At 43.6% G+C, this 14,652-nt stretch overlaps 1 protein-coding gene and 1 pseudogene across 1 annotated transcript; both read right to left on the bottom strand.

The window, feature by feature from the left end:
- Window positions 1–1,029: 1,029 nt before the first annotated feature.
- LOC136471090 (uncharacterized) lies at window positions 1,030–4,118 on the bottom strand. The gene is made up of 4 exons (XM_066468826.1): window positions 3,936–4,118; window positions 2,875–3,131; window positions 2,325–2,776; window positions 1,030–1,611 (listed from the first exon to the last, which is right to left on the bottom strand). Exons 1-4 carry the CDS (start codon window positions 4,043–4,045, stop codon window positions 1,354–1,356), a joined length of 1,077 nt encoding a protein of 358 aa, XP_066324923.1. The 5' UTR covers window positions 4,046–4,118; the 3' UTR covers window positions 1,030–1,353.
- Window positions 4,119–7,049: 2,931 nt separating this feature from the next.
- LOC136468547 (uncharacterized) lies at window positions 7,050–13,835 on the bottom strand (annotated as a pseudogene).
- Between the last annotated feature and the right edge of the window lie 817 nt (window positions 13,836–14,652).

Below are 14,652 nucleotides of genomic sequence, written 5' to 3' on the forward strand. Positions count from 1 at the left end.
TATATATATATATATATATATATATATATATATATATATATATATAATTCAATTAACACCATGGATGCTTTCAATTCACCGGATCTTTTTTCTCGTAAAAGTGGGTTCTGAGGCAAGAACATGGGAACAACTACTGCGGATACTATGTTTGCGAGTTCATCATGGCGTACGCAAAAAGAACTCCTGAAGAGATCCTCAAAGTACGTTATATAAATATATTCATATATTCACAATTTCTTTTGTTGCTCATATATATAAGTAATCACGTGACCAACACATATATATATATTAATACTTTTTCTTTAACTTTTATTGAAGACTCTATGGTTGAAGAAAAAAGTCATACGACGTGACCAATTGAAAGCAATTCAAGAAACCATAGCAGGATTTCTTAATGATCAGGTCCTCAACCCTGCCGGCGAGTTCTACAATGACGTCAACGAAACATGGAAGTCAAACCAGATGGAGTGAATTTGTTATCCCAAGGATATGATAGAATATACAATGCAAGCTTTATTTGTAATATATATATATATATTATATGTACATAAAATAACGTACAATATATGTATATATGCATGTAATATATACGTTAGTTTCATACTTTAGTTTGTACAAAATGTTCGAACATTATAAACGTGTAGAATACGTATATTACTAGCAGCGTAGAATGCGTATTCGAAAACCTATTCGAAAACCAAAACGAATCATCAATTGAAAATAGAAACAAAAAGAAAAAAAAGAAAACCTTTAGTCCCGGTTGGTAATACCAACCGGAACTAAAACGCCGCCCCACGTGGCCAGACCGGGAGGCCTCTTTAGTCCCGGTTGGTCTTACCAACCGGGACTAAAGGTGGGCAAGAAGCCGGGACTAAAGGATGGACCCTTTAGTCCCGGATTCGTGCTCCCGGTTGGAAAACCGGGACTGAATGGATTTCCCAACCGGGAGTAAAGCCCATTTCTATACTAGTGATTTATCAAAAAATTTCTTCTCCATGTCCCAGCAGTGCATGCCACTGTCAGGCAGGAAGGCTCCCAGCTTTCTCCTTTTCTTTTTCTGAAGAAAGCACCGTTATATTACATTGTATTGCCAACAAGCAAAGATGATTCATTGTTTAGTTGCCAGCAAACAAAATGCGGCTTTTTAATAAACACAACATTTTATCGGACCAAAAAAGGTCCCTGTATACATGTACGTAGCATACACTCTGCTCGTCATCTTTCCAAGCATATCCACACCATCAGACAAGTACAGAGGCATATGGTCATATGAGCAACATACAAGCTTTGTTTGAAGGAATCCATCGTCTGGAAACGAGGGCACAAGCATTTTCAAACTTCCACGGACCGGAGTCAACCATTCAGGCCCATCTCCTTCCTCGTCTTGCCGATGAAAAGATCCCCGGATTTGATCTTGCCTGGCAAGCACCCGCAGAGCGTCAGCAAGGGAATTTGAGCCAGCCCTTCCTTCCTTCCAAGAGAGACGAGTGCCAGCGGGTAACCGGTGCTGTAAGTTGCCAGTTTGCTGTTGGGCAAACCCTTGATCAGTAACTTTAGGTTCTTCGCCACTAGCAGGGCGTGCTTGTGGGCGTTGTACCCTTGTTTGATTTCCTGAAAATTGATGGATATTAGTGCCAACAACTTCAGTGTTTTTGCGATAACATTGCTACTTCCAACATTAAAGATCGATGATGATCTATGGGGACCCTTTTTGATTTCAACCAAGGATGCTCCATGGACAGTATAAAAATTTAAGAAACATGAATTGTGATGATCAGTAATCAGTATCCACTAGACAGACAAATCTTTATCCAGAGCATCATAATCAAGGATAAGGAACACCAAAAATAGTTCGGTAGTGAGAACTATCATATCATCCAACTGCCAAGAATTAGGTTACTGCAGATTAATCATTTAGATTATTATCTAACTGCCAAGATGACGGAAGGGCATGGGTGCAACTAGGAGATGATTTTCAAATATCAGTGGTCTCCGCTGAACTAAAGTCATGTGAGTGTCATTGTGTCATGATGCACTAATAGAGAATACTCATTCTTTGCAAGGTTTTGGTAGAATCTCATTTACGTGAGCCAATAGTTACTGTGTGCGAATTTTCAATTGGTTCTGCTGGGAAAACTGAGAGTAATCAGCCTACATAGACATGCACTCATTAACAGTTCAGTCTGCACAAATTTGGGCAGTAGTTCAGTTTAGATCAAGTGGTTGCTATTCTCTACAAATTTAAGTCACCGTGGTTGGGACAAGGAGAAAACTAACAGAGTAAAAAACAGAAGGAAAATCACAAGTTGGTAGTGAAAACTTACAGGAATATCCGTGATGTCACCAATCGCGAAAATGTTATAATAACCTTTCACTCTTAAATCCTTTTCCACCATTACTCTCCCCTTGCTATCCAAAGATTCCTTTAGGATGGTATCATGTAGCCACGACGAACTCAGCGGCTTTCCAATACACACAAAGTGGCAATCAGCTATTACTGTTTCTCCTCCTGATGTCCTATACACCTTCTCTGTGTCTGATAATGAGCCCAAGTCAACCGATTGCTGAAGAAGCACGTCTACTTTCTTTGAAGTCAGCCAATCAAGGCACTTCTTTGAAGCCTTTTCTCCCATGAATTCGAGTAGACGCGGTCCTCTATGGATAAGGGTCACCTTCTTCCCCGGGTAGTCTACCACAATCTCCGCAGCTAGTTCAACACCAGTTGGACCACCCCCAATTATCAGCACAGATTCTGATGACTCTATCTTCTCATTATCTGTAACAAGCATAAACAAAACAAAGCATAAGCATGACAGCGAAGGTCACAAAAGCGTAACTGTTTTTTTTTTCATTATGTGGTTTGACTGCAGTTACCTCTCTGGAATTCCTTTATCCTCTCAGCTCTGCTGGCAGGAGAAGTCAAAGCATGGCCAGTCGCTATGACGAGATAATCATATGGAAGAGAGTGGCCATCAGTAGTAAGGACAGCGTGTTCGGTGATATTGACCGCAGAAGATGTCACGATGGTTGCGTCGTTGAGGTAATCTTTGTGATAGATCAATGACCTCTCAGCAAAAGATGGTTCGACCATGGAGCGAAGCTCAGCATAGGGGATCTCCAGGTACTCTTTCCTGTCATTAGAAAGGGGGCAGCATGTACGAAGGAACGTTCCAATTATGATTTAGTGTGAACCTGGTGATGTTACTTTACATTCAGCATCAGGTATTTAAGCTAAGCTGTCACCAGCACCGAATAGATAGATAATTTTTTTGGCCCAAGTCGATCAGGCTCTATGCGTGGCCCAGGTAAACACAGCCCAGCGAATACTCTTGTTCTCCGTCTCCCGCACCTGAGGCCGCGACTCATGACAGCTGCAACGTTCGAACTGGCCCGGCCGCCCGGCCTGATTTTTCCGAGTGCGTGAAGATGTAGAGGACACAGATGGCGAGCGAGAGCAAGACGAAACACAGACCCAGGCACCAAGGCCCGGGTTTGTTGTGGCGTGGTGGTGGGCTAGCTGTGGCGCGCCATGCATGGCCTGGCGCTGGGCACTGGGCGCTGCTGGCTCCATCCACTCCACGCACGAGAAAGCTAGTATATATACGGTTGGAGTTGATCCCAGTGATTAAAGCTAGCTTTATTGCGCTGTCCGTCCTTGCCTTGAAACCCTAGGGACGACTGCTTGCTGCCGGCCAAGTTGACGATCGAGCGTATCAGCCAAATCAACCGACGGGCGCGTGCCCACGGCTGCTCATGCCCCCTACGCGGCTGCTAGAGTGGTTGGGCGCCGCCGGTAGGCCATGGTCCACGGCGGCGCGCGCACAGGCACGACAGCCAGTCCAAGAAAGCAAGCAAGCAGCCGGTCGGCTCGGGATTTCCGCGAGCGGGTGGCCGGCGCAGGAGCGGAGCGGGCGAGGAAAGGAAGAGGTGCTTACGGGTCGAGGAGGACGACGTCGGCGTGGCCCTGCATGGTCTTGGCGAACAGGGAGCCTGCGGGGCCGCCGCCAACCACCAGCATCCTCGCCTTCTCCCCCGCCCCCGCCATCGCCGGAGCCGGACGCTCTCTACCTCGCGCGCGCCGCACCCAGCTGACAAGCTCCCCCAGCCGCCCAGCTCACGCGGCGTTATTAACGAAGCTCGCGATCGCGAGGGCAAAAGTGGCGGCTTTATAAGAATCGGGTGCCGGCCGACCGCTGAGGCGTTGACCGACGCGATGGGACGGTGGAGCGCCACGAATGCGCAAATTAATTCCCAAAACTGCCAACCGCCCAACCAGCTTTGCCCTTCTTCGTTGTATTTAGACTTTATTAATTTTGCCTGTCTCACTGCCACCCAGAATCAAGACCAACTAGAAAACAAAGCGAGGCGTTGCCGCGCGGCCGCGTGCGCTTGCCAGCATTGTGAAGCCAATCGCGTAGAAGGCTATACAAGATAGTGCAGCTGTGTGTTAATATTAAATGTTTTCCTTACTGCAAAAGAAACAACAAAAAGTTAGAAATATTATAAGGATAATTATTTAGATTAGCTACAGAAACTGAATTGCATAGTACATGATCAACAGGGTGTTCAGTGTTCCGATTAGAGAATTTATACCAACCTACTAGTACATTAGTAGAGGTTCAAGAGCTAGAAGTTCAGGAATAGAAGTATCTTTATATTCATTAATTTTACAAGAGCATATTTGAAGATAAAACTGTTGTAGACGATTTTTCTTAAATAACTATTGTTGCTATTTATATTTGTTGTCTTTTAGGCTTCTTTCTTAGTTATTCAATGAGCTATTTAATAATAGCATTTATCTGCAAGACTGAAAATATGCAAAATTTGCCGATTATAAGGGATACAGAATTAGTATATTTTGTTTGTATTTTGAGCGAGTAATTATCTTTGCAGTTCCCTGTATCATTCACTGCATAGGCATGGAAGAATCTCTGGAGCTAAATGTAAACTACAAAGTCTAAAAGGCACCACGCAAAGAAGAATCATCAGTTTCATTCATTTTTTTTAGATTAAGGAAGAATAAAAGAATTCCGGCTTCCCACATCCACACGTGAATCAGTTTCATTTGATTTTGCCTATCTTTCAAGAATATCTAGTAGGGTATCTCTGAAGGTGTAAAGTGTAGTGCAGTGGAATACATGTGCCTGCACTGACCAACTGCCATTAGCAGGGCAAAAGATTTGGTGTTAAAAATAGATAGAAAATATTAAAGTTCAGTAAGTTACCGTAATCAGTAACACGAATGGCAATGTCATTTGAACAAATTCAATCACAAAATCATTGTATATAGAAATTTATCATGATATCCAATTAGAATCTCAATCAGGTTCCCTGAATCAGTTAATTACCTGATAGCACTTCAATTCAAAGTTTATGCTGATCCGTTCAACCATTCTCAGCACAGAAGGTTACTATTGCCACGACCATTCTTCTCCACCCTTGCTGAACACCATCGCAGAGGCAAGCTTTCTTGTGCCATAGTCATGGCCCCAACTCAGTCATCATGATGCTTATTACCGTTGCGGCAGCTGCATCTCATAGCTCAAGATTGGCATGAAACGTAAGTAGTACAGCACTGCTCTGAACCACGTGCCACCCATTAAGGGCCTGTTTGGATTGATGAGCTCGCGCCCAGGCAGCCATCCTGGCCTTAGGCGCTTGAAATCGGACGCCTGGGAGCCGCACTTACGCCAGGCAAGATTCCCAGGGACTAATCCAAACAGGCCCTAAGAGCGTAAATAGGAGGTTTAACCATCTGCCTTCCCTGGTTGTATAAGGTGTTGTGAAAATTCCAATGCAACACTGTACTCTGAAATAATGATAATGCTTTGCATCCCCTCTCAAAAGTCAAAACTAAACCCCACAATGTCTTCCAAGGAAAATATGTAACAGGTACTGGGGCCACCCGAAGTGACTACGACGCTGAAGCCGCCGGTACCTCCGGCTGATAAGGATCCAAGTAGCATTCATGAACCCATCAGCTACCAACTAATACAAGGCCTTGTTTAGATGCCATCCAAATTCCAAGTTTTTTCATTCTCTCTTCATTACATCAATTTTTAACCGTTTGCATGGAGTATTAAATATAGGTAAAAAAATAACTAATTACACAGTTTAGTTGGAAATCACGAGATGAATCTTTTGAGCCTAGTTGGTCCACGATTGGACAATATTTGTCAAATAAGACGAAAGTGGTACTATTCATTGGGTTCACTTTTTTTTTTTTAAGTGAACAAGGCCCAAAAGTGAACAAGTATAGAGAAAACAATGGAAGTCAAAGCATGAGGCAGTGGGCAACAATGCGCTACCAGTCCCTAGACGCCCATAGGACCAGACCAAATGGATAGGGCACGCCCAGAATGACATGTCCCGCTCACCTGATGGCTCAGGAAAGACATGACATATGCTGCAAAAATAAAAGGGAATTTAGGGCCTGTTTAGATTCCAAAAAAATTTTGCATCCGTCATATCGAATCTTGTGGCACATGCATGGAGTACTAAATGTAGACGAAAAAAAACTAATTGCACAGTTGGGTGAGAAATCACGAGACGAAACTTTTGAACATAATTAGTCTATAATTAAACACTAATTGCCAAATACAAACGAAAATATTATAGTAGTCAAAATCCAAAAATTTTTGAATCTAAACAGGGCCTTACCAAAAATTTTCTTCTCCATGTCTCAGCAGTGCATGCCACTGTCAGGCAGGAAGGCTCCCAGCTTTCTCCTTTTCTTTTTCTGAAGAAAGCACCGTTATGTTAAATCTTGTTTTGGACCATCCGGACTCCGGAGCGCCTTTTAATGGACACCTGCTATTGACAGGGACATGAATCTTCGTCTTCTTCTACATTCAAAGGCCGGCCCCACAGTCAAGTCCGATAAGGATCCAAGTAGCATTCACGAACCCATCATCTACCAACTAATACAGATATTAAAAGTGAACAAACATATGGAAAACAGTGGAAGTCAAAGCATGGGAAGCAAAGTGCAATGGATTGCAGACATTGTATTGCCAACAAGCAAAGATGATTCATTGTTTAGTTGCCAGCAAACAAAATGCGGCTTTTTAATAAACACAACATTTTATCGGACCAAAAAAGGTCCCTGTATACATGTACGTAGCATACACTCTGCTCGTCACCTTTCCAAGCATCCACACCATCAGACAAGTACAGAGGCATATGGTCATATGAGCAACATACAAGCTTTGTTTGAAGGAATCCATCGTCTGGAAACCAGGACACAAGCATTTTCAAACTTCCACGGACCGGAGTCAACCATTCAGGCCCATCTCCTTCCTCGTCTTGCCGATGAAAAGATCCCCGGATTTGATCTTGCCTGGCAAGCACCCGCAGAGCGTCAGCAAGGGAATTTGAGCCAGCCAGCCCTTCCTTCCAAGGGCCAGTTTAGTTCCACCCCATTTTGCAAAATTTTTCAAGATTCCCCGTCATATCGAATCTTTAGACGCATACATGAAGTATTAAATATAAATAAAAAAAACTAATTACACAGTTTAGACGAAATCCACGAGACGAATCTTTTAAGCCTAATTAGAGTATGATTGGACACTATTTATCAAATAACAACAAAAATGCTACAGTAGCACTTTGCCAAAAATTTTGGCATCCAAACGGTGCCCAAGAGAGACGAGTGCCAGCGGGTAACCGGTGCTGTAAGTTGCCAGTTTGCTGTTGGGCAAACCCTTGATCAGTAACTTTAGGTTCTTCGCCACTAGCAGGGCGTGCTTGTGGGCGTTGTACCCTTGTTTGATTTCCTGAAAATTGATGGATATTAGTGCCAACAACTTCAGTGTTTTTGCGATAACATTGCTAGCTCCAACATTAAAGATCGATGATGATCTATGGGGGCCCCTTTTTATTTCAACCAAGGATGCTCCATGGACAGTATAAAAATTTAAGAAACATGAATTGTGATGATCAGTAATCAGTATCCACTAGACAGACAAATCTTTATCCAGAGCATCATAATTAAGGATAAGGAACACCTTAAATAGTTCGGTAGTGAGAACTATCATATCATCCAACTGCCAAGAATTAGGTTACTGCAGATTAATCATTTAGATTATTATCTAACACCAACTGCCAAAATGCAGGAAGGGTATGGGTGTAAATGGAATAGCTAGGAGAAGATTTTCAAATATCAGTGGTCTCTGCTGAACAAAAGTCATGTTACTGTCAATGTGTCATGATTGTTACATGATGGTTTAGTATTACATCAGTGGGTGTGAAGGGGGCAAATGAAATGAATTACACAAGCCTATATATCTGTGTACTAAGATGTGCAATAATGGAGAATACTCACGCTTTGCAAAGTTTTGGTAGAATCTCATTTAGGTTACTATGAGCAAATTTTCAATTTGTTGTGCTAGGAAAACTGAAAGTAATCAGCCAACATAGATAAGCACTCATTAAGAGTTCAGTATGCACAAATTTGGGTAGTACTTTAGTTTAAGGCCAAATGGTTGCTATTCTCTACAAATTCAGTCATGGTGGTTGGTTGGGACAAGGAGAAAACCAACCTGAATAAAGTAACAAGAGTCAAAAACAGAAGGAGAATCACAAGTTGGAAAACTTACAGGAATATCCGTGATGTCACCAATCGCGAAAATGTTATTATAACCTTTCACTCTTAAATCATTTTCCACCATTATTCTCCCCTTGCTATTCAAAGATTCCTTTAGGATGGTATCATGTAGCCACGACGAACTCATTGGTCCCGTTCGGCTTGCTGAAACTTAGCTGAAACTGGCTGAAAAATACTATTATGGCTGAATTATTGTGAGAGAAAAACACTGTTTCGGCTAAAAAAAACAAGCCGAACACGTCAGTTTCTGGTAAGCCGAACGGGGCCTTGTGCACCTTCTCCGTGTCTGATAATGAGCCCAAGTCAACCGATTGCTGTAAGCACGTCTACTTTCTTTGAAGTCAGCCAATCAAGGCACTTCTTTGAAGCCTTTTCTCCAATGAATTGGAGCAGACGCGGTCCTCTATGGATAAGGGTCACCTTCTTCCCCGGGTAGTCTACCGCAATCTCTGCAGCTAGTTCAACACCAGTTGGACCACCCCCAATTATCAGCACAGATTCAGACGACTCTATCTTCCCATTATCTGTAACAAGCATATACAAAGCAAAGCATAAGTGACAGGGAAGGCCACAAAAGCAAGACTGTTTTCATTATGTGGTTTTACTGCAGTTACCTCTCTTGAATTCTTTTAGGGCGCGTTTAGTTCGGCAAAGTTTGCACCTGCAAACTTTGCATAGTGCACGATTCTCTACTGTAGTATTTCGTTTGGATTTGTGAATTATTGTTCAAACATTGATTAATTAGGTTCAAAAGATTCATCTCGCAAAGTTAAAGCAAACTGTGCAATTAGTTTTTGATTTCGTCTACATTTAGCACTCCATGCATGTACCGCAAATTTAATTTAACGGGGAATCTTCTTTTTACATAGTGCACTTTTAGAGCACTAAACAAGGGCTTAGGCCCTGTTTGGTTACCCCTCCTAAAAGTTTTAGGAGCTAAAATCTGGATAAAATTTGCCTAAAGAACCAAACACCTCCTCCTAAAAACTTCTAAAAACTTTAGGAGGGGGCAAAAACTTTAGGAGCTCCACCCTCTCCTAAAAGCTTCTAAAGTCCATCCTGGACCCCCACTACCCCTCTTTTATTGCCCTGCCCACTAAAAGCTCCTAAAGAGGAGGGCTGCATGGTCTATTTAATAGTGTATTTATTGCTTTTAGTCAGTTTTAGGAGATGGAACCAAACACTATTTTAAGAGGTTTTGGTAGTCTCATAAAAGCTCCTAAAACTTTTAGCTCCTAAAAATTTTAAGAGCTTGGAACCAAACAGGGCCTTAGCCTCTTAGTTCTGCTGGCAGGAGAAGTCAAAGCTAAAAGTGATTCCCAGTTGAGAGCAAAAGTGGGCCTCTTAGTTCTGGGGGTGGGAGGGTCCTCTTGATCCCGATTTCTTTGAGGAAGCTCTTTATGAGAGGTTCCCAGTTGAGAGCAAAAGTGATTTCACCAAAGAGGCACCACTGACAGGATACGATGAAAGGAAAGAAGAGTGACCAAAATGCATGCATGGTGAGGACTACCTAGTGCAGATGTTCACCGAGGGAATAGATGGAGGTCGTCGTTTCTTCAAATGCCCGCGAGCATGGGTAATTTCTATTACTATTTGTTTCTTCAATATGTTTGTCTTGTATATCACTTACACGACATACTTTTTATAGTCTTCCTTGGCCGAAGAAAACTGTGGGTTCAGTAGGTGGGTCGATCCTCGACCTATTTATCCGCATGCGGAGTACATCTACTACCTACAAGACCGTATCTTCGATCTAGAAAGGGAAGTTAGCAGCGGTTACAAGGACGACGAACAGGATGACAACAATAATAGTGCCGATTCACAGGAGGCACTCTACAATGATCCATATTGCACCTGCCCTAACCACAAGAAAAAGGGGTCTCCCCCATCACCCCCGCCACCACCACCACCAACAACGGGAGGCTACTATAGAGAAGGTGCAATACAATTTGCTATGTGGCCACACTACTAGGATGACTTTATGTTTTTCTTGTGGAGAACCCCAGGTTGAATTACCTAAGGCATGTTAGGTTTAATTACTGAAGGCATGGTTTAATTACCTAAGGCATGTTAGGTTTAGTCAAAGAAAACTATGTACCCAGGTTCGGTACCTATACTCACATACCATTTAATGTGTTTCGTGTGTTGATTTCTATAATGTCGTATGTCGTTAACTATTTTTTGCAGCACGTGTTCAAATGAAAATAAGTCTGTATCATTAAGCGGAATATTAAGACCATTGATAATAAAAACAACCACATAATGAAAAGTTTGATACTATGTCACATTACACAACATATTAATAGTATAACTAAGTGCCGACAGTAGACAAAGGGGTAAATGCACTTCTAAATCCTCAATCTGAAATGTACTGAGTAAGCAACTCATCATCCGAGTACCAGTCCTCTACTACAATCCTGTTGCTGCGGCTAGGCTCAACTGCGTTGCTCTGACCTGCCTATCGCTTGTAGTAAGCGGCCTCCGCTTCGTCTGCGGCCGCTGCGGCCTGAGTGAAGAACACGTCGTCATCCTCCTCTGCCTGTAAGCCCGCCTCTGCTAGAGCGATGAGCTCGCTCAGTCTGCCAGTGTCGTCGTCAGTCTCCTGCACCTGAATGCCGCCTCTGCTAGAGAGATGAGCTCACTCAGTCTGCTTGTGTCATCTCCTGCGCCTGTATGCCCGCCTCTGCTAGAGCAATGAGCTCACTCAGTCTACCAGTGTCGTCCTCATCCTCGTCTCCATCATCACACAGCACAATCGGTGATTGAACAGTGCGACCAGCTCGTGATCTATGGACATCTAACTTCTTCTCCTCATACCTTGCACGAGCCACCTCTGCAGCATGTTCCCCGCTGCAACCAATCCCTTGATGTATAAAATGCAATCAGTTAGCAACTCGATAATATTACATTTAAAACCAGGCAACGAAAAAAGGTTTTCAAGCACTCACTGGCACATAATGTAGCAACATGCTCGTTCAAGATCTGCATCTGTACTCTTATCTCCTCCCTTGCCTCATTCCTTGCCCTCTCCTCCTCTAACATCGTCCGCCTCTCCAATCCCCATTTGTTAAGCCCAACATCGATTGGGTTACAAATACCGCGCTGTCTAGCAAACTCACGCATCTTTTCTTTGTGATGTTTAACGAATAGGTTGACGTAGTCAGGTCCATATCCCCTCTTCCGTGCAATTACTTGCATCTTCTTCAGTTCATCCAAGAACTTAGCTTGACCATCATAACATTCCCAACTGCATTTCCTAGTGCTCTGTTCAAAACAAATATTATATCATATATATATTAGGAAAACAAACAAAATACGATTTCATATTTATCAGAAATATAACGAACCTCATCATACTCAATCATATGGCCGCAATAATGACCTATTCCAAGCTCCGAAGGGACTAGGCCATAGTTGGATTTTACACCACATTCGCACATGACATGAGGTGCTTTGTAGATTACTCGTTCTTTCTTCTTTTCCTTAACCCTCTGCGGTTCTTCCGGCCATTGGTTCTTAGGACCATACAACCACTCCTTGAAACGACACTTCGCCATTGAATACACCTAAATAATGAGACATTAGTACATAAACACATATAGCTCAAGATTTTAACACATACACTTTGCACTTACTTCATGCTTGTTTGGACACACAAACTCCAACGTATTCTCAAGGTTTATCACAGCTCGATCTCCGCAATCGCACAGAGGAGGTTCCTCGAGTCGTCTAACTACGGCTAGGTGCTTCTCCTTAGCCATCATTGCCGGAGGGTTAGGGGGGGTGTCACCCACCGCTTGAAGTGCTCACGTGGATGTCTCCCTCTAAACCAATCATCAAAAAAGAGGTATCTAGGATCAAACTTTTCTACACCATCGATCCACTGAAAGAAAAAGCACCTCTCATGGTCCTACACAACGAGATTCCAATAATATATTAGTACCATACTTAAACAAATAAAGAAAAAGGATAGTACAAATAATTTCTTACATTAAACCGACTACATGTGTAGAAGCAACGCGCGGCTGTGTCCGGATGTTTTGATTGAAAAACATAGGCCGAGAAACCATAATCACAGTTAGGGACAGGAAGGTCAGGTGGAACGGGGGCATCTTTGCTAGACGCGTCAGGGTATAATTCTTGAGGACGACCCCGTTTTCGCAAAAACTCCTCCCGAAACATTTCTTGCATCTAACAAATAGGATGTAATTTAACAAACATAAATAAAAACATCACAACAAAATATCAATGAGAACCATAACTACAATCCAATCAATTTCGTTATAAGAACCAAAAGTAGTTAACATTATACCCTAAACCTAGGGTTTCTCATTTCATCCACAACAATAAACCCATAACATAACTACATGCGGCTTGGTTTGCTAGCATTTTCTACGCCTTGAAATGAACCTACGGTTGTATAATACATATATTGAGGGATACAATGAAACCCTAAGTGATGACGATTCTTAGGTTAAAAAATCCGACTAATATGTACCGAATCGATGCGAGAAAAACGAGGTGAGCAAGTATACCTTGCTCTCGAAGATCTACGGATCAAATCAAGGTTTTCAAGGTCCAATATGTCGATTCGTGAGGTAGGATGAAGTGGCGAGAAAAAAAACCCGAGGAGAAAGAAGAGGAAGAACGCTCAGGGAAGAAGGCTGGGCTGGGGTTAAATGCAGGTAGCTCGGCGCCATTCACTCTGGCGCCGAGCTCGGCGCCAAGATCTACGGCGCCGAGCTCGACGCCAGAGTGGCTGGCGCCGAGCCCCTGACAGGCCGTTTGCCCGTGCCTAGGACCTCAGCGCCAGTCACCGTGGCGCTGAGCTCGGTGCCACTCACTCTGGCGCCGAGCCAAGGGTCTATTTCTGGAATTGTTTCCGCCAAGGATCTATTTGAGAGAAACTTTCGAAAAAAGGCCAAATAGTAAAAAATTCGGTCGCTATGACGAGATAATCATATGGAAGAGACTGGCCATCAGCAGTCAGGACAGTGTCTTCAGTGATATTGACCGCAGAAGATGTCATGATGGTTGCGTCGTTGAGGTAATCTTTGTGATAGATCAATGACGTCTCAGCAAAAGTGTTAAGTAATCTGCTGCTTCCTTGTGTGAACGCACGATAGGGGTAGCCGCTATAGGGGTAGACACCAAAATGCTCTCTTGTAGCCACAGCAGGGGCAGGCGCCAAAGTTAGCCCTACTGTCACATCTAGTCACTGTAGCAGCATGACAGCCTGACATGTCTGTGTACTAGGATGAGATGGGTAGAGTTGTATATATAGTTTTCTACTGCAACTTAGTAAAGAGAGCGAGTTTAGTTTTGCCATCTCCTCTGTAGAGCTCCGGCCAACGTTGGTGCTTGTGCTGTGTGTGCGCGCTCTGTTCTCCCTCTCTTCTTTTATCTCTAGCCATAATGTGTGGTCGGCTCACCCGTTTCGAAGATCCAGGGGCCAACAAGTGGTATTAGAGCCGTACAAGCATCGTCGTCGGACTAACCGCTGGCAATGACAGACGATTTAGAGATGGTCGATAGCAGCGGCGCTGCTGTGGCTGCTTAGCCATGATAGGAGGTCATTGTGCGCACAGTGCAGAAGGTCAGCGGCACCAGTTGGCCGACACCAACTTGCACCAACTATGATGAGTGGATGGTGCTTAGAGCTCGGCAGCTCTAGAATGCTGTTGACAAGGGCACCGACAACAAAGAAGATGACATGTCAGCGTTGAAGGCTATCCTCACTGCTATGCCAGCGAAGTACAAGGAGCCGTTGGGGGTGAAGAACTCTGCTAAGGAGGCATGGGAGGCCATTGCAGCAATGCGCGTCAGTTCCGACCGTGCAAAGAAGGTGACGGCCCAGCTGTTGAAAGAGGAGTACACCACCCTCAAGTTCAAGGATGGTGAATCAATGGAGGACTTCTCCCTTCACCTGCAGATGCTCATTAGCAAGCTGAGGAGCCATGGCTTCACCATCGACGAGGAAAAGATGGTCTTCAAGTACCTCCACTTCATGCCGATGAAGTACATCCAGATCACTCTTTCCATAGAGA

This window comes from Miscanthus floridulus, chromosome 8, assembly GCF_019320115.1.
Source record: "Miscanthus floridulus cultivar M001 chromosome 8, ASM1932011v1, whole genome shotgun sequence".
Taxonomy (NCBI): Eukaryota; Viridiplantae; Streptophyta; class Magnoliopsida; order Poales; family Poaceae; genus Miscanthus; species Miscanthus floridulus.